At 34.9% G+C, this 23,548-nt stretch overlaps 2 protein-coding genes across 2 annotated transcripts; both read left to right on the forward strand.

Moving 5' to 3' along the window:
* The first annotated feature begins 10,551 nt into the window (after nucleotides 1–10,551).
* LOC117624581 (CTP synthase-like) lies at nucleotides 10,552–17,314 on the forward strand. Its single transcript, XM_034355911.1, has 22 exons — nucleotides 10,552–10,800; nucleotides 10,934–11,124; nucleotides 11,498–11,577; nucleotides 11,894–11,980; nucleotides 12,128–12,178; nucleotides 12,265–12,382; nucleotides 12,478–12,534; nucleotides 12,668–12,732; nucleotides 12,872–12,955; nucleotides 13,033–13,083; nucleotides 13,183–13,245; nucleotides 13,349–13,395; nucleotides 13,527–13,596; nucleotides 13,689–13,751; nucleotides 14,402–14,491; nucleotides 14,609–14,647; nucleotides 14,724–14,951; nucleotides 15,045–15,130; nucleotides 15,327–15,375; nucleotides 15,452–15,532; nucleotides 15,629–15,722; nucleotides 16,629–17,314. Exons 2-22 carry the CDS (start codon nucleotides 11,007–11,009, stop codon nucleotides 16,961–16,963), a joined length of 1,956 nt encoding a protein of 651 aa, XP_034211802.1. The 5' UTR covers nucleotides 10,552–10,800; nucleotides 10,934–11,006; the 3' UTR covers nucleotides 16,964–17,314.
* Nucleotides 17,315–17,387: 73 nt separating this feature from the next.
* On the forward strand, nucleotides 17,388–23,548 carry LOC117624583. The gene is made up of 9 exons (XM_034355918.1): nucleotides 17,388–17,500; nucleotides 17,855–18,366; nucleotides 18,457–18,509; nucleotides 18,665–18,724; nucleotides 18,816–18,893; nucleotides 20,218–20,347; nucleotides 20,546–20,598; nucleotides 21,729–21,914; nucleotides 22,828–23,548. Exons 2-9 carry the CDS (start codon nucleotides 18,030–18,032, stop codon nucleotides 22,975–22,977), a joined length of 1,047 nt encoding a protein of 348 aa, XP_034211809.1. The 5' UTR covers nucleotides 17,388–17,500; nucleotides 17,855–18,029; the 3' UTR covers nucleotides 22,978–23,548.

Genomic DNA, 23,548 nt, shown 5'->3' on the forward strand with positions numbered 1-23,548 from the left:
AGAAGATAATAGCACGTGTCCCTAACGTGGCAACTGCCATAACCGACAATAACCGTGACCTCGTCCTCTCTGCCTCGGCTCACGTGTAGCTCTGCAGACCACGTTCAACCAGTTTTTCTTTTTCCAGTCAAAAGTTTTTATTTTCAACAAGAAAATAGAAATGGAAAAAGAATTGCATTGTAATAATTTTCAGCGCTTGGCCGACTTCTAAAGGAAAAAGAAAAGAAAATTTTATGGTTGGCAAAAAAGTGATTTAGAAAAGGTAGACGTGGACCCATCAAGAAAATTATACCTCACTTTTACTTCTTTCCTCCCTCCATTTTTCTTTTTCATCTTGTCTTTGCACCCGAACAAGGGGAAATTATGTTGTATCTAAAACAGTACGTCACATACTAACGTCGTTTATTTGAGTCTATAGGAAATATTATTACACGTTACAATCATTTTTTTAATAGAAAATATTGTATTTTATTAAATCGAAAGAAATATTACATAATAAGAGCTAACATGTTAATGGCAGCCTCATTAAAACCTCCCCAAAGAAAATAAAACCTCGAGGTAGGAAAGAATACCACCCATGGTATTGACTAAACAGAAGAGTCAAATCACTTATACGAAACCGACAAATCTAAAACTCAATCATAAAACCCTTAAAACAACATATCATCACTACATAGGTACTGTCAAAGAAGTCCTCCTATGATCTAGAGAAAGCATCAAAGTTCTTCGTACATAGTCAAAAATGTACTATAAGTATTAGAATAAATTTAACCAATCACTCACCCGCAAAACCATTGAAACACATCCCATCACTATGCAGGTACTGTCAAAGAAAGCCTCCTATGATCTAAAGAAAGCATCATAGTTCTTCATACAAAGTCAAAAACGCATTATAAGCATCATAACAGATCCAGCCAAACACCAACCGCCCCCTCCAATTGTCTTGATCAAGAACCCCAGTTGACAGGCAAGGGAGACCAAGATTGACCTCTTAGCCTGAAGAAATTTATAAAGAAAGATCTTTATAGTAGGAACGTTCATCGATTGCCAAGTCCACGAACGTTTCATAAGAGAATTATTAGGGAGACCTTGGAGGCCCCTCGAGGCTTGTCTCCTCCACCTTGTCAACAAAATCCTCGATACAAAAACTACGTTTACCAGAAAAAAGCCATGCCACTAATAATTAGATGCTTAACACCAGTTTTTGTATGCTTTTGATTCTCGCTTGGTGCCGCATACTTGTCATCCCCTTGAGCATAAGAGGTGGTGGTCACCTCCATAGCGTTAAGATAGAGACCCTTCACCAGCTACCGCCTCTTTGGGAACCCAAAAAGGAAGGTGGCGCAGCTACCCCACGGAGAACAAAAGAGCCACACACAAAAAATCGTACCAAATACACCAAGAAAAACCCAGAAAGACAATCATAGAAGAATGAGAGAGACGGTGCAGAGAATGAATAAAGAAAACTGGAGCAACCCTAACCCTAGCCGTCAAGGCTCTCTTCGCATGAACGAGAGAGCCACCCCACATGTTACAATCATTAAAATGCAAAGTTTTAAAAAATAAAATAAAATTAAAAGACAGTGAAATTTTATTTTAAGTTTGGTTGCATGTATAAATGATTATATGTGTATTAGAATATGCACATACAAGTGAATTTCTTACGACTGTATACCACATGGTGTTTTGAATATACACAATTTTTCTAAGCAAGATAGAAAAACGTATTCATTGCTAACACAATTTCTTTCATTAATCAAATAATCCTTTTATGAAATATATGGGTTTTCTTTTTCATTCAAATAATTAGAACTTGCCATCTATAACATGCTATGCTATCACATGCACAAAATTGCAAATTCCAAAAGAGTAAAAGGGTATATAAATGTACAGGGCACTTAAGCTCTAATCACATAGTAAGTTAATATGATGTTACTCATTCGTTCAGATAATCATATAATAAATTAATATGATGCTAATCACTTGTTCAGACCCACTCTACAACGTGTCTCATAATTTTCAGTGATTCATATTTTTTTAAGATATCGCTCAATTATCATCGTCTAATCAAATCAGGCAAGACTTTTAAAGGTGATAATTTTATTGTATAAGGAAAAAGGAAAATAAATAAATGTTTTATGGTTAGCAAAAAAGTATTTTAAAAAAGTGATTTAGAAAAGGTGGACCCTTGAAGAAAATTATACCTCACTTTTTCTTCTTTCCTTCCTCCATTTTTCATTTTCATCTTGTCTTTGCATCCAAACAAGGGGAAATTATGTTGTATCTAAAACACTACTCACATACTAACGTCATTTATTTGAGTCTATAGGAAATATTATTACATGTTACAATCATTAAAATGTAAAGTTTAATTAATTTTTTTATAAGAAGAGTGAAATTTAATTTTAAGTTTGGTTGCATGTCTTAATGATTATACACGCATTATAATATGCATAATTTTTCTAAGCAAGAGAGAAAAACGTATTCATTGCTAATGATTTCTTTCATTGATCAAATAATCCTTTTATGACATATATGGTTTTTCTTTTTCATTCTAATAATTAGAACTTGCCATCTAATCACATAGTAAGTTAATATGATGCTAATTATTCGTTCAAACAATCACATAGTAAGTTAATATGATGCTGATCACTCGTTCAGACCCACTCCACAACGTTGTCTCATAATTTCAGTTATTCATATTTTTTAAAGATATCATTCAAGTATAATCGTCTAGTCAAATCAGACAAGATTGTTAAAGGTGATGATTTTATTGCATAAGAAATTGCGAGTAAATTCCAAAAGGTATCACAAGCAAATACTTTGTGCTAGGTTTTGTTGAAGAAATGGAATCAATATCGCTTATCAATGTGAGAAGGACAATAGTTTGCTATTATCATGTGTGTGATTGATTGACTGCTGAAATGGGAAACATAGTTTCATGAGTAGTGACATCACGGCTTTAAAGACTACATGTTTCTCTCACATGTGCAATACATTTGTTACGTGCACCTATAAAATTTCCTTGATGCCATAGTGACAACTTATCTTGTTGATATATATATACATATACGTGTTTAAGTTTTTTTAGATTCAGTCATTGTCTAACATGCGTTACGCATATAAGGAGGTTTTGAGTTCGAAACTTCCAGCCCTCATTCTCCGGCTTATCATTTACCATGTTAATTTGTTTCTTCCCACGTGATGGGGCTGCATGTGATGAAGACTGTGTTAACTAACTTGATATACATCGACTCTTGAGAGCTTCAATTTTTTAGGTCAAACACAAGAAGCTGTGGACTACGTATATGTAGATCGGTTTTCTAATTAATTAGGTTACCCCAGTGACGTAAGGGGGGAAAACTACTGTAGGTTTGTAAGTTTCTAACCACCTTCGCGCACCAACAATAAAGTACTGTAACCATGTGGAAAGCCTTCACGTGTCAGCATCTGGATTATCTGCATACACATATACAGGAAAACCACTGGGGTTTTTTCTTTTCTTTTTTGGGCCACAAGGTAACCATCTTGACTTCCTTTGCCCTAGAGTCACGGAATTTGATTATTTACATGCCTCTACGGCTCTACCTTGCTAATGGGCCACAACCCGTGCCTCAATGGTAAGCTGTGAATTCATTTTTTTACTTGGAAAAGCAAGTGGATATAATAATATCCTTCACTAAAAAGAAAGAAGAAGAAAAAAAAAAAAGGCCAAATAATTAAGGCTGCCATTGCCATTTACAAATGATCATTTGGGTCCATTGGGACACAGAGGAAATTTAAAAAAAATTATGGTCGCACGAACGATGTGAAAATTGATCCTACTTATAAGAAATGGTCAATGCCCAAATGGTTGGTGCCAATGAGGCTCATTGATGGCTTTCCACGAACACCTTCTCTGCATGCAAATTTGGCCGGCAAGGCGGGCATCTGGAGGCCAGCGGAAGACATTAGAGGGCATGGTTTTAAAAGAGAGGGGTCGAGGGCGTGCCTCACGAGAAGGAGGAGTCTGACACGTATTAATGTCAACGCTGACGTGGTGACATGTAAATATGAGGTGTTCAGTTGGTAATGGGTCCACATTATCAAAGACCTGTTAACCCTACCTACCCAAAATATACATTATATATAGCTTTCAAAATTCATCCACGTTGAATTTTTATATAGTTTACATCGAAGGATAAGCTTAGTCAGCACCACGTGTACTTATTTATTATGCCATTTTCAAAGTAATGCTACCAACCTTAAGGCAAATCTGAAAGACTTCAAAACTCAACTGATATTGCGGTGTTTCATTTGTAGCTACGTCGACTGGTTTTGAAACATAATTATATCTGATTACAGTTATTAGAAATTGTAATAGAAATTATTGAGGTGAGAAAAAGGTAGGGTGGTTGTGAGAGAGAGGGAAAAGTTTGTGGATGTAATGTTGAATTACTACATTGTCATTAATTTTTAAATTTGTTTTTTAATCCATCTAATACCGAAAGAACGAATTGACGTTTTACTCTTTTTATTGACAAAGAGGATGATTTTCTTCATATACAATTATAACACATATAAATAAAATATGTTCATATCACATGTCACATCATTTGATCTTCCGTAAAAAAATTTGGTACCTCTACTAGTCTTATATTCGGTCCATCGGATTCTACACATTTGTAAATCGGTCCAACTCAAAACACTTAGGAATTCGGTCGAACATTCGGCTTCTTTTAAAAATAAACAAAAATTTTGCTTCTATGATTTACGAAGTAAGAATACATAATGCTATTTTTTCAGTGGCCCCGATTCTCTTTCTTGTTGTTTGGCCTGCATGCATGCCTTTGGCAGTTTTCAAACAATTGAGGAAACAAGAATCAGTTAGTTGTCTCCCTATTTTTTAAAATAACTGCACGGTTCCTCTTGGAATTTAGTTAAATAACCATCGATAAAAATTAAGAGAAACATTAATCTACAAGTTTTTGGGAGTAAATAGTCCAGGGCAAGTGTTTGGTGTTAATTTATATTATTTAATTATTTGATTATTTTATACAGGTTAGACTTTTAATACTCTTTTTATTTAACTAACTAATACAATTCACACACTTCGGTTTAGATAATATACGCTTAATTATACAGTTAGGAAAAAAGAACACACACATTCACGTGAAAAATCTGACGACGCTATTTTCATCTTCTTCTCCCTAGGGTTCTTCTCTGCTATCTTCTCCAAGATTATTCTCTTCACTCTTCTCCAAGTATCCATCTCTCTCTTTCTCTCTCTCTCCATCTTCTCTTTCTTTATATATTTCCTCTTTTATTAAATTTTGTGGAAATTAGGTTATGAGTTTTTCCTTTTTTATGTTTTTTTCTTTCTTGCTGTATTGGAACAATACATGTGGTTGTGTATCCAATCAATAATCAAAAAATCATCATGCGGTTGTGTATTCAAGTCAATACATGTTGCTGAGTTTTTCTTGCATTTTTTTCTTTATGTATTTCATCTTCTCCAAGTATACAACTCAATAATCAAATTATCATCCCGAGTTTGCGATTAGAACAATACATGCAGCTATGTTTTTCTTGCTGTATTTTTTTTTCTTTCTATTTTTGGTGCTTTGTTAGTTTGTTTTCTGGTTATTTCCGTGTTGCTACTGCTGACTGTTGATAATCTTCTTGCTTGCTTTTGTTGGACTTCAATATATTCTATTTTTTTCTTAATTATATATATATATATATTGTCTATATTTCCACTTAAATTATAAAAGAATTTTTTTAAAAAAAATAGTCTGATTCGATGTTATCTGGAACAACACCAAACACAATATAACTTAGTCATACTATTTATCCGGAACATCACCAAACGTCTTATAATATTATGGATAAACAGTCAGTACTCTCTGAAATAAATTAATACTATCCAACATAAATTAGTTAGTACAATCCGACATATCAAACAAACCTTGAAGGTATATATTATCAATAATGCTACGGGCACCAACTTGTTTACCAACTTTTGAATACCAACACATGTGGCACATGACATGGCAACCTATGTCATCTGCCACCTCATTTATTTTAATTACATAATTTGTTATATAAATAAAAGAATTTCACACCGAAAAAAGAAAAAAGAAAAAAGAAAAAAGAAAAAAGAAAAAAGAAAAAAGAAAAAGAAAAAAAATTCTTTTATTTATATAATAAATTATGTAATTAAAATAAATGAGGTGGCAGATGACATAGGTTGCCATGTCATGTGCCACATGTGTTGGTATCCAAAAGTTGGTAAACAAGTTGGTGCCCGTAGCGTTACTCATATATTATATGTCGTGCATAAATTAAAGTTTTCAGAATTTCAACCTTTTTTCAAAACAAAAAGATAGTAATTTATTAAACAACAAACACCCACAAATTACATAAGACGGATGACGAAAGGTAGAGATTCTAGCTCTCAAATCTTAATTATTAAAAATAAGTTTACTGCGTAAATTTATACAAATACTAACGCAAAAATTGATAGGGTGATCAAAGATAAGGAAGACTAAGAGCAAGATAGGGTATATCATTTGGATGTTTCTTATCATCTCAACAACAAAAATTGACTATACAAATTTAGGAGAGTCGGAATGGGACCTTACAAGACAAACCATGTACAAAGGTAATCAAGCATTCTTTTATGAACGGTGCATAAAGTTTAGAGGTATAGTAGTCATGTATAGTACGGAAAAAAAAAAACTAGAGTTTAATTTAAAGTCTGCATATTGTCCCTTTACATGGAAAATATGAGCGTACTTCAATAAATTTTTTCTAAAAACAAATCAATGATAGAGGGGTTCTTAAATATGAACATCTTCTACTATGAGAGAGAAATATCACTAAACTAGTATAATTTATCGTCTTTCTCCTAAAAGATCTAGCTGGTTCACTAATACGTGAGTTATTCATTTCAAAAAGTTGGAAATCAGCATTTCTAATCTCCTTTTTATGGTACGCTAATTATCGATATCGTACAAACTAATGCAAATTAGTTAGTTGAATGATAGTAAGTTTAGTGCTTTAAGAAACAATTATTGTCACTTTTCTGCTGTAATTACTTGATTTGTATACATGGGATAAAATTATCTTAAGATCGGAATAATTTAAAGAAAGAAAACAAGTGAGTGGTAGATTGTTTCGTTGGCCGTTGTTTGGTTAGTTGATAGGTAGTTTTCTTGGGATATAAGGATGCTTGTTCGGTCTTCTTTTTCCTTTTTGGTTGGCTGTTCTATCCTTTGAGTTTTCCACAAAGTCTTTTTATCCTTCATTTTTGACCCCATTTCTTGGTCTTTGTTTTTTTTTTCAATTATATTCTTCTTTATAATACTTTCGGAAAGTGGGTGTGGATGCAAACCAATAAAGCTTTATTTCATCTATCAATCTGAATGCATGCGAATATCCTTTACTTCAACACTGCCCTCACTATTATTTTTCTTCAGTTTATCTGATTAAATAAGAGTTATTTACATTAACACTATTCATGAAATTTTTGGTTTTTTTTATAAAATGCCTTTAAGTTTCAGAAATTATACGAACATCTGTTGAGGTTTCAAATTGTTTTCACAAAATCTCTTTTCGATTAAAGATTGATGATTATATATATATATATATATATATATATAATTAATCTCAAAATGACAAAGTTGGCCTTTGAGATTAGATTGCATATGCATTCATTGAGGTTAATTTTATCATTTGCATAAGTTTTTTTTTTTTTTCAATGAAATCATCAATTTCTGGACGAACAATCAACGAAAAGGAGTTTTGTAAAAACAAACTGAAACTTCAGGGGATATTCGTGTAATTTTTAAGACCTTAGGTGGTTTTGTGAAAACACGAAAAATCTCTTCTTTATTTTTTTCTTGTGAAACAATAATTAATTTCAGTCACAAAATTAAAATAAATAAATAAAGAAGAAGGGTGGAGCCCTTCTTACATTAAAACACTATTGGGTCATTAATTATACATAAGCTATGGGGATACCTTGGTGGGGTATGTTGGCATGGGTCTAATTAATAGGAAAGTAATTAGCAAGTGGTTGGTCGGGTGCCACTCATTACTCATAGTTATTATATACAAGTATAATTGAAAAGAAAAAGGGAAAAAGAATAGGTGCATAGGGTTCTATTTCTTTTCTTCTTCTTTTATCAAATTATGGAAGATACATAATTAATGGAAATATTCTTTCTCCTCAAAGATTGAATTTGATTGTAAGGAGCGTAGCTCAAGTGGTTAACTTACCAGCATTCACTTCTATACATGTGGTCCTAAAAAGATTGAATTTAATTGTAAATAGCGTAGCTCAAGTGATTAACCTACGAGCATTTACCCCTATATATGTGGTCCTAAAAAAGATTGAATTTGATTTGGGGTGTGTGGCATTGCATAAGTGCAGCATTTGAACACCAAAAAAAGGTGCAAGTAACACCCATCGCATGACTAAAGCCTAAGGCAACATCATCACCATGCCATTGACACCTCTTTTTATCTTATCGGCATCCTTTGTTTCATCAAGCATGACAAAACTACCGACTTTAGATGCTATAGATAGATACTATACTTAAAGAGTGGTGTTATCTCTAGAAAATAATCAACATCAACATGTTATATTATCGTACTATCATTCGATCAATAATTTAGTGTATCATTTGGAAAGATTAATATCTCGAATTAAGATGATTTTACATAAATTATATGATATCATAAAGTTGCATTTCATGCGAGAGAGTCGATAAAAATAAAAATAAAATAAGAATGGAATTCTAAGTGTTTTCTTTGATATTGGTCTCACCACTCAATCACTCCTGAATTAACTAACAAACTCCTACCCGACCAAAATTTTTTTTAAAAAAAACTACCCACCTGCGTTTGGCCGGAACCCTTTTGTCTTGTTCAACTGTTATTTTATAGTATCACTATATATTTGATTTTGACAAAAGAAAACCAAGCACAGGCCTCTTACAAGAAAAGAAAGAAGCCAAATTACACCAGACAAACAAAGAACGGAAAGCAAATTACAGATGGGAGATGATGGAGCAATGTTTTTCCAAAGCCAAGCTCAAACCAGGGTTTAAACCAATCAGTGAACGCCAAGTATTACCATTTTGATAACCTTTATCTCTTATCGATAAAAATATATACAAACGCAATCTAACTTATAAGGATAATATAATTTTACTGGTAGTAAAACTATATTATCCTCGTAACTAAGATTACGTCTTCTCTTGTAGTTCTTCAAGTACATTAGTTTTATGTTAATGTTATTGTACCATATATTCTCAGAATAGACATGCGATATGGATCAAGTGGAGGAATTAATTATGCAATTAGTTAAGTTTAATTTGTAACAACGTCATCTAGGGTTTTTTTTTTTTTTTTAATAAAAATAATTCGAGGGAGAGAGGGGGTAAAGAATCGAACACTTGTTGGGGGATAGAAAATCAGTGATCTATGTCAAAAGTTGAAATTTTATAATCACAAAGAATTTCGCAGTAAATGTAATTATGTTGTTTGGTGTCTCTGGTACAAGGAAGTAAATGCATTATTATGATGGGTGTATGAGAGTACACATGTTACATAAATAAATAATATTATTTATACCATATTTATTAATTACATTACCCACCGCATCTCTATAAGTCGCACCCGTATATATAGAATCCACCTCTAGTAAAGTAGTGATCAATAATGTGGTACAAAATCAGTACTCTACATAAATTGGGAAGAAAGTGAAAAAGAAGAAAAAATGAACAAGCGATCATTATATTTTATAATAAGGAGAGTAGCATAATTTAATAGGATTATTTTGGCACTCCAAATCCTACATCCCATGCTCCTCAACTCACAAAAATGAATAGTGCATGAGGTAATTTAAATGAGACTTTGGAGTGCCAATCATCCCTCTAATTTAAAGGTATATGGAGGGAACTCTTTTTGACCTTATTTGGTAACAACCTGAGGAGGTTTCAATACATAGGAGGATCAACTTGATATATACATATGGAAAGTAGTAGTTAGAGAGAGAGAGAGAGAAAGAGAGAGAGGATATTTTTATTAATTAAGGATATAGTAGTTAGAACTTCAAATTGGTCCAAGTTGGCAGAAAAGTGTACACATTTTTTGGCCGGAGAAAAGTGCATACGTTGAGAACCCAAAAGTGTTTGGAAAATTTGTACTAAATTGATGATATGAAGAATTATCCAACCGACCAGTTTCTTCTTTATTTTAGTTTTATAAAATTAAAATAAAATTAATGCGAATTAGAGGAGGTAATATTTTAGTTCACTTACATTTTATTGGTGGGATGGGGTATATATGCCTTTGCAGCTCCGCTGCAGCTGTGACATGAAAGGAAAACAAATGAAAGACAAAATTGTAGCCATTTTTTTAATTATAGATTTTAGAGGGAAAGAGCAAATTTTTTTTTTTTTGGGTGTAATTTCTAATTTTGTATACCCAACTTTGTCTATAAAAGGCCGCCCTTGTGCCTAACCATTCCTCATTGCAACTACCTTTTTATTCACATCTCTCTCTCTCTCTCTCTCTCTCTCTCTTGTTGTGTCTCTCTTTCTATGTGTCTGTTGCTGTTAAGAAGCTGTTGATGGTTTTTCTTGCTTTGGCTTTTGTATGATATAGCTCATGCTCTTTGCACCTCTGAGTTGGATTAAAGAGAGAGAAATCAGATAACGTTCAAAAACACCAAGAATTGCAAATTAAGACAATAAGAATTAGCAGCTCCTGCTATACTGCTTTGCCTTTGAAACACTGTTCTGGTGGCTGGTGGGTTGTGTTTATAAGTCTTTACCAACCAAAAAAATTATATATTTTTCTTTCTCTTTTCTTCTTCTTTCCACAGCTAATGGCGGAGATTAAAATGCTTATTGGGGTGATGGGTGATGTTTCTCTTGTGTAGGAAACAGGGGAGGGGCTAAGTTGGCGTTTGTCTAAGAAGAAGAAGAAGAAGAAGAAGAAGAAGCAGAGAAGAAATGAAGTACGTTTTGGTGACTGGTGGAGTTGTGAGTGGTCTTGGGAAAGGAGTGACTGCTAGTAGTATTGGCCTGCTTCTAAAGGCTTGTGGGCTTCGGGTCACTTCCATTAAGATTGGTATCTTTCTCCTCCTCTTCTGCTTCCTTTTGTTCTTCTTCTCCTGTTTTCATTTTAATTCTGTGTGATGTTGCTCATCTCTGTTGTTTTAACTTTTTGAAGCAACCCATTATGCTGTTTTCGTTGGAAAGCTCATCCACTTTTTTCTCTCTTTATCTTTTAATGGGGAAAAAAGATGTATCAGATTTAGCTTTTTCTGCTAAAGTTTTTTTTTTTCTTCTTCTGAATTTCAGTTAGTGTTTCAGTGAGAACACAAATCTGAGTGACTGCAATTTTTTTCTTCTATATAATGCCTGATATATATAAGTTTAAACTGTTCTCTCTCTCTCCCTCTTGTCCTGATCACCATTTTTCTTTTTCTTATGTAATTCAGATCCTTACTTAAACACTGATGCTGGAACTATGTCCCCTGTTGAACATGGGGAAGTCTTTGTCTTAGATGATGGTGGTGAGGTACATCAACTTACTCTTCTGCCCTCTTCCTTCCTAGCTGATTCTTTTACTTTTGAGGGACATTTCTGTAGGAAGCTTTTGTCATTATCCCCCTGGGAAATTTCTGTTGTATTTTATAAGATCATATGCCTTTTCAATCTGTGACACAACAATTTGAATTCTTCCACCATATAAGTACAGAGTTAAAAAGAATTAAATGGTTGCAATTACCAATGAGAAATTTTGGACTCAAGTGTCAAAAGTCTTAAAAAACGTGGAAGAATCACAGACTTTTTATTTGCTAATTTGGTTTTTTCTTTTTTAAAAATTTTCCCAGGTGGACTTGGACCTTGGAAACTATGAGCGATTTCTAGATATCAAGCTGACCCGTGATAATAATATTACTACCGGAAAGATTTACCAGGCAAGTGGGTTAAATTGCGCGCGCGCACATATACATATATATATATATATATCTACTTTATTATATTTTTATATACCTACTACTGCACATTCCAAAAATCTCTTTATCAAACGTTTCTTTTTTTTTTTCCCTTGTGTTGTGTCACAGGATGTTATTGACCGAGAAAGAAGGGGAGATTATCTAGGAAAAACTGTCCAGGTTTTTGTCTACCTACTATGAGTTCTTTTTCTGGCTATATTTTATCTGGTCCCTTTCTTTTTCTATATTATTTTTTTTCTCTGTAGGTTGTTCCTCACATCACAGATGCTATCCAAGAGTGGATTGAGCGTGTAGCACAAATACCAGTGGATGGGGAGTCAGGTCCAGCTGATGTTTGTGTCATAGAATTGGGTGGAACTATAGGTGCATCTATATTTTCCACAACAATGTTCTTGATTTCTGGCAGCATCAGCTGTTTCAATGGCTATTTCAAATTACTGACAACTTCCTGGTTGTAGGTGATATTGAATCCATGCCTTTTATTGAGGCATTAGGACAATTCTCGTACCGTGTAGGTAAGCAAATTGAATACGAAACTCCATATCTGACAGTATTATATATGTTGGCATGGCACACAGTCTTTCTGATCTGATTACTTAGTTACTTGACTCTTTTCTTTTCTTTTCCATCAATGTTTGTTTATTTCAGGTAGTCACAACTTTTGCTTGATTCATGTTAGCCTTGTGCCTGTTTTGAATGTTGTTGGTGAACAGGTAAGGTTCTTATAATTGTCTGTTCACTAGCTTTTTTCTTATAGATAGATGATTTAACCTCTGTTTATATTTCTCAGTCATAAGAGAAAACTACTAAATTGCTCTAATGAATGTACTTAATTATGCTCATTATGTTCAGAAAACAAAACCAACCCAGCACAGTGTTCGTGGACTGAGGTGCCTGGGTTTGACACCACATTTGATAGCTTGTCGCAGCACAACGGTCTGTCTATCTGTCTCTCTCTCCATCTTTTTGCCGTGTTTACTTTGTCATGTTGGCTGAAGATTCTAAATTTACAGGCACTAGAAGAGAACGTAAAGACGAAAGTCAGTCAGTTTTGCCATGTCCAGGTATGTTTGATAAGTTCTAGTTCAAGCATACTACTTGAAACGAATTTCTATCTGCTTTGCAAGATGAATACTTTACTGAAGCTGCTAAATATTTTGTAGAAAGAGAACATCATCACTCTCTACGATGTTTCCAACATCTGGCACATTCCATTACTTTTAAGAGTGAGTAGTTCTCTACAACTTCTGAAATGCATCTTCTTAAGCTGAAGTTATCTTCATTCTCTAACTGTCACATGGAATTTTTGTCCTGCTTCTTCTCAAATAGGATCAGAAGGCTCATGAAGCAATCTTTAAAGTGCTGAACCTTCAGGGGTTTGTCTCATGAACTCTTCTCATTTTCTTTCCTGTAACTTTTGGGATGTAATCCATATGCACTGTGCATCAGTTGATCTCACTGTTTAGTTTTCTAACATTCATCTACACAAATGCTCCTTAATGTGCAGATTAACAAGGGAACCTGAATTAGAGGAATGGACTTCTAGGGCTGAAATTTGTGACATGTTGCATGAGCCGGTAGGTCTTAGCTCCAAAGACATGCCCAATGACATACTTTTATTTCCTTTTGTTGCCAAAAAATCGAAATCCTAATGTCATTTGCATAACAGGTTCGCATTGCCATGGTCGGGAAGTATACGAGGCTTTCAGATGCCTACCTCTCTGTAATAAAGGTGCACCTAGCTACCACTTCTTCACTATGAATTGGTGTTTAAATCAGACGATAATCTAATATCTAAAGATGGTTGCTTGCTGCATTTATAAATGCAGTACTCACAAATTACAATTCTTAAATCCTTGCCCAAGATTTGAGCTCAGAACTAGGATCTGTAAAGTAGATAACACGAAAAAAATAGTTTTGTCCATTGTTAGCCTTCTGTTATGTTTTGATATGAGGTTATCTGGGAAAGATGATAGCTATGATGAATTTGTCAAACAAAGGGACTCGCCAACAGAATTCTTATTCCTATAGTTTACGATTTCATCATCAAATTATTACTTTTCTTAGTGCTTTATAAACCGGTCCAGTTCAGGGGAAAGTGACTGATATGTTTAGATATGAGCTTGTGAACATATTAACCATACCAAATGTAAACAGCAAGATAAATTTCAGGAAGATACTTAGTCGGAGTAAATTTTGGAACAAAATTACTGTGTTAATTTTTTTTCCAGCTTCACTTTGTGGTTGTGGTAATACAAACATGGTACAATTCTATTATCAAATTCTAATTATTTTGCTTTCATTCTTGTGATACTTAAATTTGAAGTCGGGGAGGACAAAGTATGCTGGGGTTGGATATATAATCTGTAGTAATTTCTGCAGGCTCTTGTGCATGCTTCTGTTGCTCGTGGCAAGAAACTTTTCGTGGATTGGGTTCCAGCTGGTGACCTTGAAGACGCAACTGCAAAAGAGGTTGTTATATATTGATATTCTTTTTTTTTTGGACGAGTTATATATTGATATTCAGTTCTAGCAATGTTTACATTTTACCTTATATCAAAACTTGACAAAAAATGTATCATATTGCAGAATCCTGATGCTTATAAAGCTGCCTGGAAGTTGTTGAAGGTGTGTGTATTTAGGTTTAATAGCCTTGAGTTGCGGTTGCTTTTTTGTTAGCCTTCTGATTGGCCTGTATCTTCAGGGTGCAGATGGTGTTCTCGTTCCCGGAGGATTCGGGGACAGAGGAGTGCAAGGGAAAATTCTTGCAGCAAAATATGCCCGGGAAAAGAGAATTCCATTCCTTGGCATTTGTCTAGGAATGCAGATTGCTGTCATTGAGTTTGCACGATCTGTTCTTGGTCTGAAAGATGCTAACAGCACAGAATTTGATCCTAACACTAAGAATCCCTGTGTTATATTTATGCCAGAGGTCTGCATCTTGTTTTCGAGTTTTATGTTTCATTGAATGGAACTCAATATCCTGCCTTTCCCATTTATCTAATCTCTGGACCTTGTAAAGCAGGGTTCAACAACACATATGGGAGCCACCATGCGCCTTGGATCCAGGAGAACATATTTCCAGTCTACAGAATGCAAATCAGCTAAACTGTGAGTACTAATTTGGAAAGAAATATGCACATTTGATTTGTACATATCACATTTTTCATAAGAACCAAAGCTTATGAGGAGGTCTATTGATCTGCATAGATCAATCAGTAACTTGATACACATGAAAATCAGAGGGTACAAGCATGCTGAATGAGATGCCTGTGTTGGCTAATCTTTGAAATTTGAATTTTGTTAGATATGGAAACAAGCGCTTCATCGATGAGAGACATCGACACAGATATGAGGTAAGCGGCATCCCAATGAAAATGATTGTATTATAAGATACTATTTTGTCAGGAGGGCTAATTCTGTTGGATTCAGGTGAATCCTGAAATGGTAGCACGCCTTGAAAATGCTGGCCTCTCTTTCACTGGCAAGGATGAAACTGGCCAACGCATGGAGGTATAAATTTTCATTATTTGTCTCTGTAACTACAGAATCAATTGATTTGCTTACTCTGGTGATTTTGATCTAATACGTGTTATACTGACATTACAGATTGTTGAGCTGCGTAATCATCCATATTTCATTGGTGTCCAGTTCCATCCTGAATTCAAATCAAGACCAGGAAAACCTTCTGCTTTATTCATAGGTACATGTCTCATACATCCTTAAAAGTTTCACACTCACTTCATGTTCAATTATACTTTGTTACATGAACTGGAGGCTTGCTGTTTATTCATCTGAATATTCACTTATACTAATTCTGTGTTGTTAATTTTGGTTGAAAATTGGGATTATTGTTACCTTTCCTTCATTTAGTCCATTATTACAATCAAGATAAATGTGCTTTTGAAAGCTTCAGGCAAGACTGACTATTCATGACAGAACTCAGCTTGAAAAGAAGCATGTTCAATATTGTTCTTTTAGAATTTAGACCAATCTGAAGCCTTCCTATATGACTTGATTAATAATAAGCCAAGCTCAGCTGTAATATTTCTATTAATGAAAAAGCCAGTCAAAATAAGGTATTAAAATCTGAAGTTAGGCAAGCTTGATGGTAATCTTTGCTTCATTTACTAGAAACCTGTTGCCTACCTGAAGCTTGGACATAGAAGAAATCCCCACATGATCTTAGCCTAAAATATCTTCCCTGAATTCAATCTATTGGGTATCTATGAGCTTAAATAATCATTGAAAAAGGTGAAAAGCTAAGATTAAGAAACAGAGCCGATACTCGTCTGTTACAACCTGGTTGTGCTTCTGGTCAAGTCAATATCTAATAAATTTGGCTAGCACGGCCCAGGTAAAAACTCACAAACCAGGCATCTTTCCTCGGATTCTTGTGAAAAATATTTACTTTTCACATGTTTGAGTACTGAAGAAGGTTCTTCAGGTTGTGTACCTCATTGCTGCCGTTTGATAATTTGAATCCTACTTCATGGGATTTCTGTGAAAACCTAAATTCAAAATTCTTCTCTGCTGACTTGTAAATCAGATTACAGAAGCAACACAATAGCTTGTAAATCTTGAATTGTCAATTTGCAATGTCATGCAGGCCTTATAGCAGCAGCATGTGGGCAGTTGGATGCTTTCTTACCGGGCTCTGAGAGCAAAAGGAATATCCCAAATGGACCTGCCAATGATATGTCCCAGAGGCATATCCCATACGGAGCAAGCAATGATATGCCCCAAAGAAATATCCCAAATGGAGCAAGCAATCATATGTTCCAAGCAGCATGTGGGCAGTTGGAATCTTTCTTCCAGGGTTCTGACACCAAAAGAAATGTCCCAAATGGAGCAGCCAAAGCATATCAAAATGGAGCTGCAACTAAGCTTGCTAATCGGGCACAAGACAATGCATACAGCATTTTCAATGGCATGCACTTATGAAGGCTGTGTAGGCCTCTACATAAAATATTTGTAGGATCATCTTTCTTTGTGGTGTGGTTTAGGGGATTTTATTTACTTAATTAGCAGGGGCTTTTAGGTGATATAATATTATAGGATTGGTTTGTACAGTCATTTGGGATATGGTTAGATATATAGCCTTCCAAAGACACAAACTTTAGAATGGAGAGCTGCATCCTGAGCTTTTTAAAACAGGTCAGCTTGTCAGAAGTCTTGTACTGCACTTAGAATGTTCAGGGGATTTGCGCCTTCTTCCCCAGCACCCTATCCTTTTGTTTTGTCTTGATTTTAATGCAGTAATAAATCTTGATATGCATGGACTCTTGGCTTGAACATCACCTAGCTACCTGCATGCAACACTGTAGACTCGTCCAAGAAGAAGTGAAGTTGGAGTTAGCACAATCCTAACAAATTTAGTCAGCAATACCTACTAAATACTTTCTCAAACAATGAGAAAGAAAACAAAACTCATGCTCCTAACTCAAACAAGTTGAGTGCAGTTATTTGAATTACAATAAGGTCAGGTTCACCAAATTTATTCATTTGTTCACCAAATAACGTGTGTATACACGTCAGTTCTGACTTTCGTTCTTTAAAGAAGGAAAAGGAAGAAAATCTCATTTCTACTCACTTGTCTTCATATTTGATCACGTTTATTGACTTGGTTGGCTTTAAATTTTAATCTCGGATTTTGAGCTCCTTAAAACCTAAAATCGGAACTCTAAAGAATCATTATATATCTAAGTATAATCAATTTTTTCAATACATGAAATCAAAATTAAAAGCATAATTCAGATTTTGATCAATAGGTCTGCTCTTTCGGATTTTTAACTAATCATAAAAGTTTCTTTTTCCTTTCACTAAAATTAATAGCTCCTCAAAGCTTTGTTAGCCGACTCACTAATCTGATATGGGGAAAAAGAAAGAGACAATCTTTGTTGTTGGTGGCCCTGCACTGCATCTTTATGAGTGACCACGAGCCTTTAAAGATACAATACAAACAGATAAGAGTTGAAGTGAAGGTGGGCATGGAAGACTAGAAATACCAATGGCTCTGCTAACAAATAGCCTGCTATTGTTACCCCAGCAACTCGGTCCGAATCGAACTCAGTCGCCTGCTACCATTCATTTCAACCATTCACAGCGCTGTCACCATTTCTGCAGAGCAACATCCTCTGTTTCGCTTTGGTTCCGTAATGGGAAACGAAAAGTCAAGAGTCTCAAGACCAAAGCCTCCAAGGCAGATAAGCAAGAAGTGAAATTGGAAGAGAAAAAGGGGGAAGAAGAAGAAGAATTTCAAGTACTGACGGCCATGAAGAGCAGTTACAATGACATATTAATCGTGGACACTCCCAAATCAAGAATGCTGCTCCTCGACTCTTCTCGTATGTTAATCTTTTTCTTTTGTGTTCGTTCATTTTTACCCATCATTTTATTCTTCTTTTAAATGCTATTTATGTTTTGGGTTCATGCAGAAAATGTGCACAGCATTGTTTACAAGCACCAGAAATGGACTGCTTCCTACTGGGTATGTGCATTTCAATAATTCAATGTGTTTATTCCAAGTTCTCCTAGAAATTCTGTGGTTTCATACATTTGATAAGACTTTGCATGTGTCATAGTGCTATTGAATTTGAACCTATAATTTAAGAAAGTCATTGTATTGGTTGCTGCATTATGCAGGATGAGTTTGCTAGCTTGCCTGCTATTGTTCCAGAAGGTCCTATTGCCATCCTTGGCTTGGTAATTCATTTCATTTTGGACTCATGTGGTAAAATACCTTTTGTACCATAAAAATTTGTGATTTCCTGACTAAAAGTATTGTTCAAGCCAGGGTGGTGGAACAGCTGCTCATCTGATGCTTGACTTGTGGCCGTCTTTGCAGCTTGAAGGTTGGGAGATTGATCAAATTGTGAGTGTCCTATGGTCAAATGGGTTAATCCTCTTGCATATTTGCAATGTTCCAGTTCTAGTAACCCTTTACTTCTGCTAATTGAAAAGCATTGGACTTGAGTTCTTTAAATAATTCAAAGAACTGCATTTGATGATTTGCATCTTGCTCTTTGCTTCACAAGTTAATGACTTACCTCACCTTTAACTTCTGAAAATCTGAATGTAATATACGACTAGGTACTAAGTTTAGACAATCTTTATAATTAGATTACTTGAATTATGCACATATAATTATAGCTTATTCGGTACGTTGAATTAGTATCATGTGGTAGCTTAAAGAACACATTGGAACTATTGACCAAAGTACTCAAAATTGCAATGCTAATATTGATCTTTTGAGCCCCATTAATACATGATAACTCCCAAGGCATGTCATTGCTTTATTGCAGTGTGAAGTGTTATCTACCAAGACAACTCAACCACTAAGCATTTCTATGTGCTTTATCCTATTTCAGTTCTGATGTAATTTGGACCGTGGCTGCAACTTTAGTGCGGCAATGCCAAGAAAGGCTCTAACATTATCTTATATAGCATTCTTAGTGCAATTTATAGGTCATGGGAATCTACAAAACATTACCAATGGAATCAAAGTCATGTCGAAGGTGTTGGCCTGCTAGGTCAGTGATTTTCCCCCTTGTCTTGGACAGAAAATGTAAGGCAGCTGAAGTGTCACCCCTGTTTCTTTTACTTGTTTTGGAAGATTATGTTCAAGCAGTCATCAATATCTAAGGTCTTAACCCCTACCAGCACCTTATAATCTTTAATACATTCTTTCTGGAATAAATACAATCAATTGAAAGTTATGCAGAAGTTTATTTAGCCACAAGAAAAAATTGTATTTGAAACTTTATAAGTTATGGACAGAAGTCTTGTCCCAAACAACCAATAAGTAGGACAAATTGCTCAAAATAAAAATATAAAAAAATTCAGCCACACAAGGTCAACAGCATTTGAGTTAGCAGTGTAAAAGTCGCTGACCAGAAAATATCACTTAAGAAAAAAAAATTTGGTCTGCAGTCCATCTCTTGAAATGTTTACCTTGAGAAGGTGTGCTGTCTCATCTGTTTAGCTCTTAAGACTAGAGTCACTAAGCAGCACTGTTTACTGAATCTGTACTTGGAGGTATGATTAGCAAGATTAAAATAATATACAAGGTGTAATAAATGTTTTATAGGATATTAGAGGGTTCCAATTTTCAGTAATGTCCTTTGTTTTATCTTAGTTAAATCTTTTTTGCATTAGTTATGATCTGTTTCCTTATTGAATATTTTAAATATTTTTAGTTGATTGATAAAGCAAGAGAGTATTTTGGGCTGTCTGATCTTGAGAAGCCTACTCAAGCTGGTGGCATACTTAACGTTCACATTGGTGATGCCCTTTCTCCTTCAGTTAATATTTCTGGAGGGTATGCCGGTGAGTTCCTTGTCTACATGTCTTTGTATTACCTGGCCCACCTTTGGAATGCGTGGATGGTCAAATTCAAGGATTTGTTTTTGTAATTTTCGTGCTCTTGTGTATACTTCCTGAATACATTGGTTATGCCTCATTTTCACAATTTCTTTCAGTTCTCTCCCTGCTGTATTGCTAACTTGTTCTTGCAGTAAATATCAGGCATTGTTATTGACTTGTTTTCTGATGGAAAAGTTTTGCCACAGTTGCAAGAGGTATGAAGAATGCTATCTTTCATGAATAGTTGGTGCCTTACCTTTTCATATTGTTTCATGGTATTCGAGGTTTGAGCTATTTCTTCAATTGTTTACTTTTATTATCTTCTCCAATAAATACACCATCTCATTTGATCATCTTGTCTTCAAGCCACATTTTACACAGTGATATCTGAAAACATATAGAGTATAGTATCCATTTGAACAATCTCATTCTGAGTCTGGTCAGAAAGCTAGAAGAAAATTTGAAAGTGTAGTGAAAAAAAAATGCCATGAGAAGTTATGCAGAGAATGCAGTTGTTAAACCAAGGTATAATGGGAGGACCGAGGAAATAAGGGTAGAGAAACACCTATGAATTTAGACCCAAAAGAGCACCTCCTACTCATCTTGAATGTGCACAAGAAATCCTTGAGTGCCATTCAGAATACTGCTTTGGCTTGGTCAGAGAAAGCACCCATGAGACACAACCATCTTCTGACAAAAGTTCAAGGGAAGTGATGTTAATTTTTTAATAGCTAAAGTAAGGGAAGTAGCAATTAAATAAAGCTCAATTTTTTAGTTTCTTCCTAGCAACTATCCTCCAGGGCAAGACCTTGTTCAAATTTCCCTTCACAAGAAACTTGGACAACACCCCTGTTGTCCTTTCAATGAAGGATTAAAATTATGCTACAGATTCTAAAAGCTAAAAAGTTAAGAGCTGAGTCATAAAGCATCTAAAGTTTAAATTCCATTAAATTGCATCTATAACCAAAATCAATCGTCTCAAGCAGTTAAGTAATGCAGAAGTCTGACTTAAGGGTTTAATACAGCTAAAAAAGATTGAAACCAACAAGATTCCAGTTAATTATGTATGTCCAAGTTACATGTTAAGTCAGGCCTAGTGAGTAATAATTGGGAACTTATAATTTGTACAACCTAGTAAATTTTAGAGGTCTATGTACCTCCATGAGGTAGCTAGTTGTATCTTAGCTATTATTCCCATATATGTCCCTTTCATTTTTTAATTTATCCAGAACCAGAATGCTGTGCTGTATCCAATTTCCTGTATCTTGATACTTTCCTTGTCCTCCAACCGCATCACACGTTATCACGCGTTTAAAATAAATTTCATTTATGATTTTTTATGTAGGTTACAACTTGGTTGGAATTAAAGGATCAGCTGATGCCCAATGGCCGTCTAATGGTGAACTGTGGTGGCGTAGATGGAGCATCTGATGTCAGAGATGGAACAGCTCATCCAAAAAATATCTCCAGTGACGACAGTTGGCTACAAAATTCTACTATCAAGGCATTATCTAAAGCATTCCCTGGACAAGTAGGCCCTGTTTGCTTGCTTGATACTCTTGTGGTTATGAGATTTCCAGCTTGCAAAATCTAATTAATTTTTAAAATTAGCCTAATTTACAATTTTTTATCAGATTTACAAACTGAAAGTATGAATAGCAGATACTAGTTATAATTTATAACATGAGCAATGAGCATAAAAAAACTAGAGTTGATTATATGCAGTAGCCTTTGAAAAAGATGAGCTATATTTCTAGCTTATTGACCAACAATGCAGTCTCCAAACATTATGTGTCTGTGAAATATGAATGGCTCCTTTCCTACTTGTTAGTCCTAAATCACCCATCTTTCAGAGTTTTAACTGTTATTTGTGATTATGGCTGGAACTCTTGACTTGTCCTCTCCGTACATGCGTGTGTGCATAAGCACAAAGTACAATGAACTTGTTAGTGTGTTGTGTTGATATAAACCATTGGGGTTGTTTTTTTTTTTTTCAGCCTAACTTTTGGGATCAAATTTCTTTTTTTAGTCCACGGTTGCTTAGCATAGTACTAAAGCTTTGATTGTCTGTCTGATTCTGTGTTTGAATCCTCTTGCGGTCGGCCATTTCTGATTGTGTGTGGTTTAAGTTTTTAGGAACATTGATTACTTAACAGATTAACATTCACACAACACAATGAAAATATCAGCAAATTAGTCCCCTCGTCGCATGTGCAATATGTTTAGAGTTTTGGGACATTATCACTTTTGCCTTACACGGCATTCTGCAGTAAATGTTAGGATTATCTTGGCTTTAATCTGTTAAACATTAATTTGACCTTCGTGAATTTCCTGTCATACATGGATCTCATTGTCTTCATGCATGCTCCTAGTCATATTTTTGTTTCATTTGATAAGTCAATGCTTCTTAGATTGAAGAAAGCTCACAATTTGGTATTTGACAGGTAAGCTGGAAGAAAATGCCACAAACTTTTGGTGAAAATTATCTTGCACTGACGGGACCTTTGCCAGAATTGACTTCATGGTCTGCTGCAGTAACAGGTCCCTTGACCGCCAGTGTGAATCTATGGAGACCATGCGAACCTTGTTGTTGATGGACTCGAATTATTTTCTTATAAATTTGACCAGGGAGCTCTCTGTTGTGAATTTGTCACATTAAACACCCGCTGGTCATGTTCTTGGAGATCAATATTACAGAAGATCACCACAAAACGCAACGGTGATCACAAAGAATGCAATCTGTTTGATTGTAATGACTTTGCTCATTGGAAGCTTGCTCTACTATATATCAGGGTAATTGCTACATGCATCCCAAATATATATGATAAGAACAAGTGTATCTCCTTTTTAAGTTTGCTTGCACAAAAATACATAGCATTTTCGCAACTTCGCAAGATATATGATGGGAACGAAACCCAAGATACATTGGATTGATAATCAAGGAGAAAAAAAAAAAAATTCATGATTGCCTCCTCTCCGCTTACTAGTAAATCATGTCCTTTGCCAATTTTGCGTGCGCACATAATTTGACTGCTTCTAGTTGAAGTTGCAACTTTGGAGTACAGCTCTTTGTTTGACATTCCGGATATGTTAAGCATATGACGTATGCTACTAGTGTATTGTAATGGAGTGGTTGATTGAAGTTGAGAGTAGAGTACGTTATTA

This window comes from Prunus dulcis, chromosome 4 (assembly GCF_902201215.1).
Source record: "Prunus dulcis chromosome 4, ALMONDv2, whole genome shotgun sequence".
Taxonomy (NCBI): domain Eukaryota; kingdom Viridiplantae; phylum Streptophyta; class Magnoliopsida; order Rosales; family Rosaceae; genus Prunus; species Prunus dulcis.

Bases quoted from the DNA above. Each gene is read 5' to 3' on its own strand.
- LOC117624581 (XM_034355911.1), top strand. From the start codon at position 11,007: ATGAAGTACGTTTTGGTGACTGGTGGAGTTGTGAGTGGTCTTGGGAAA. The intron at 13,597-13,688 runs GTAGGTCTTAGC...TTTGCATAACAG, and splicing joins GTGACATGTTGCATGAGCCG to GTTCGCATTGCCATGGTCGG. The intron at 15,723-16,628 runs GTACATGTCTCA...AATGTCATGCAG, and splicing joins ACCTTCTGCTTTATTCATAG to GCCTTATAGCAGCAGCATGT.
- LOC117624583 (XM_034355918.1), top strand. From the start codon at position 18,030: ATGGCTCTGCTAACAAATAGCCTGCTATTGTTACCCCAGCAACTCGGT. The intron at 18,367-18,456 runs GTATGTTAATCT...GGGTTCATGCAG, and splicing joins GCTGCTCCTCGACTCTTCTC to AAAATGTGCACAGCATTGTT. The intron at 18,894-20,217 runs GTGAGTGTCCTA...AAATATTTTTAG, and splicing joins GTTGGGAGATTGATCAAATT to TTGATTGATAAAGCAAGAGA.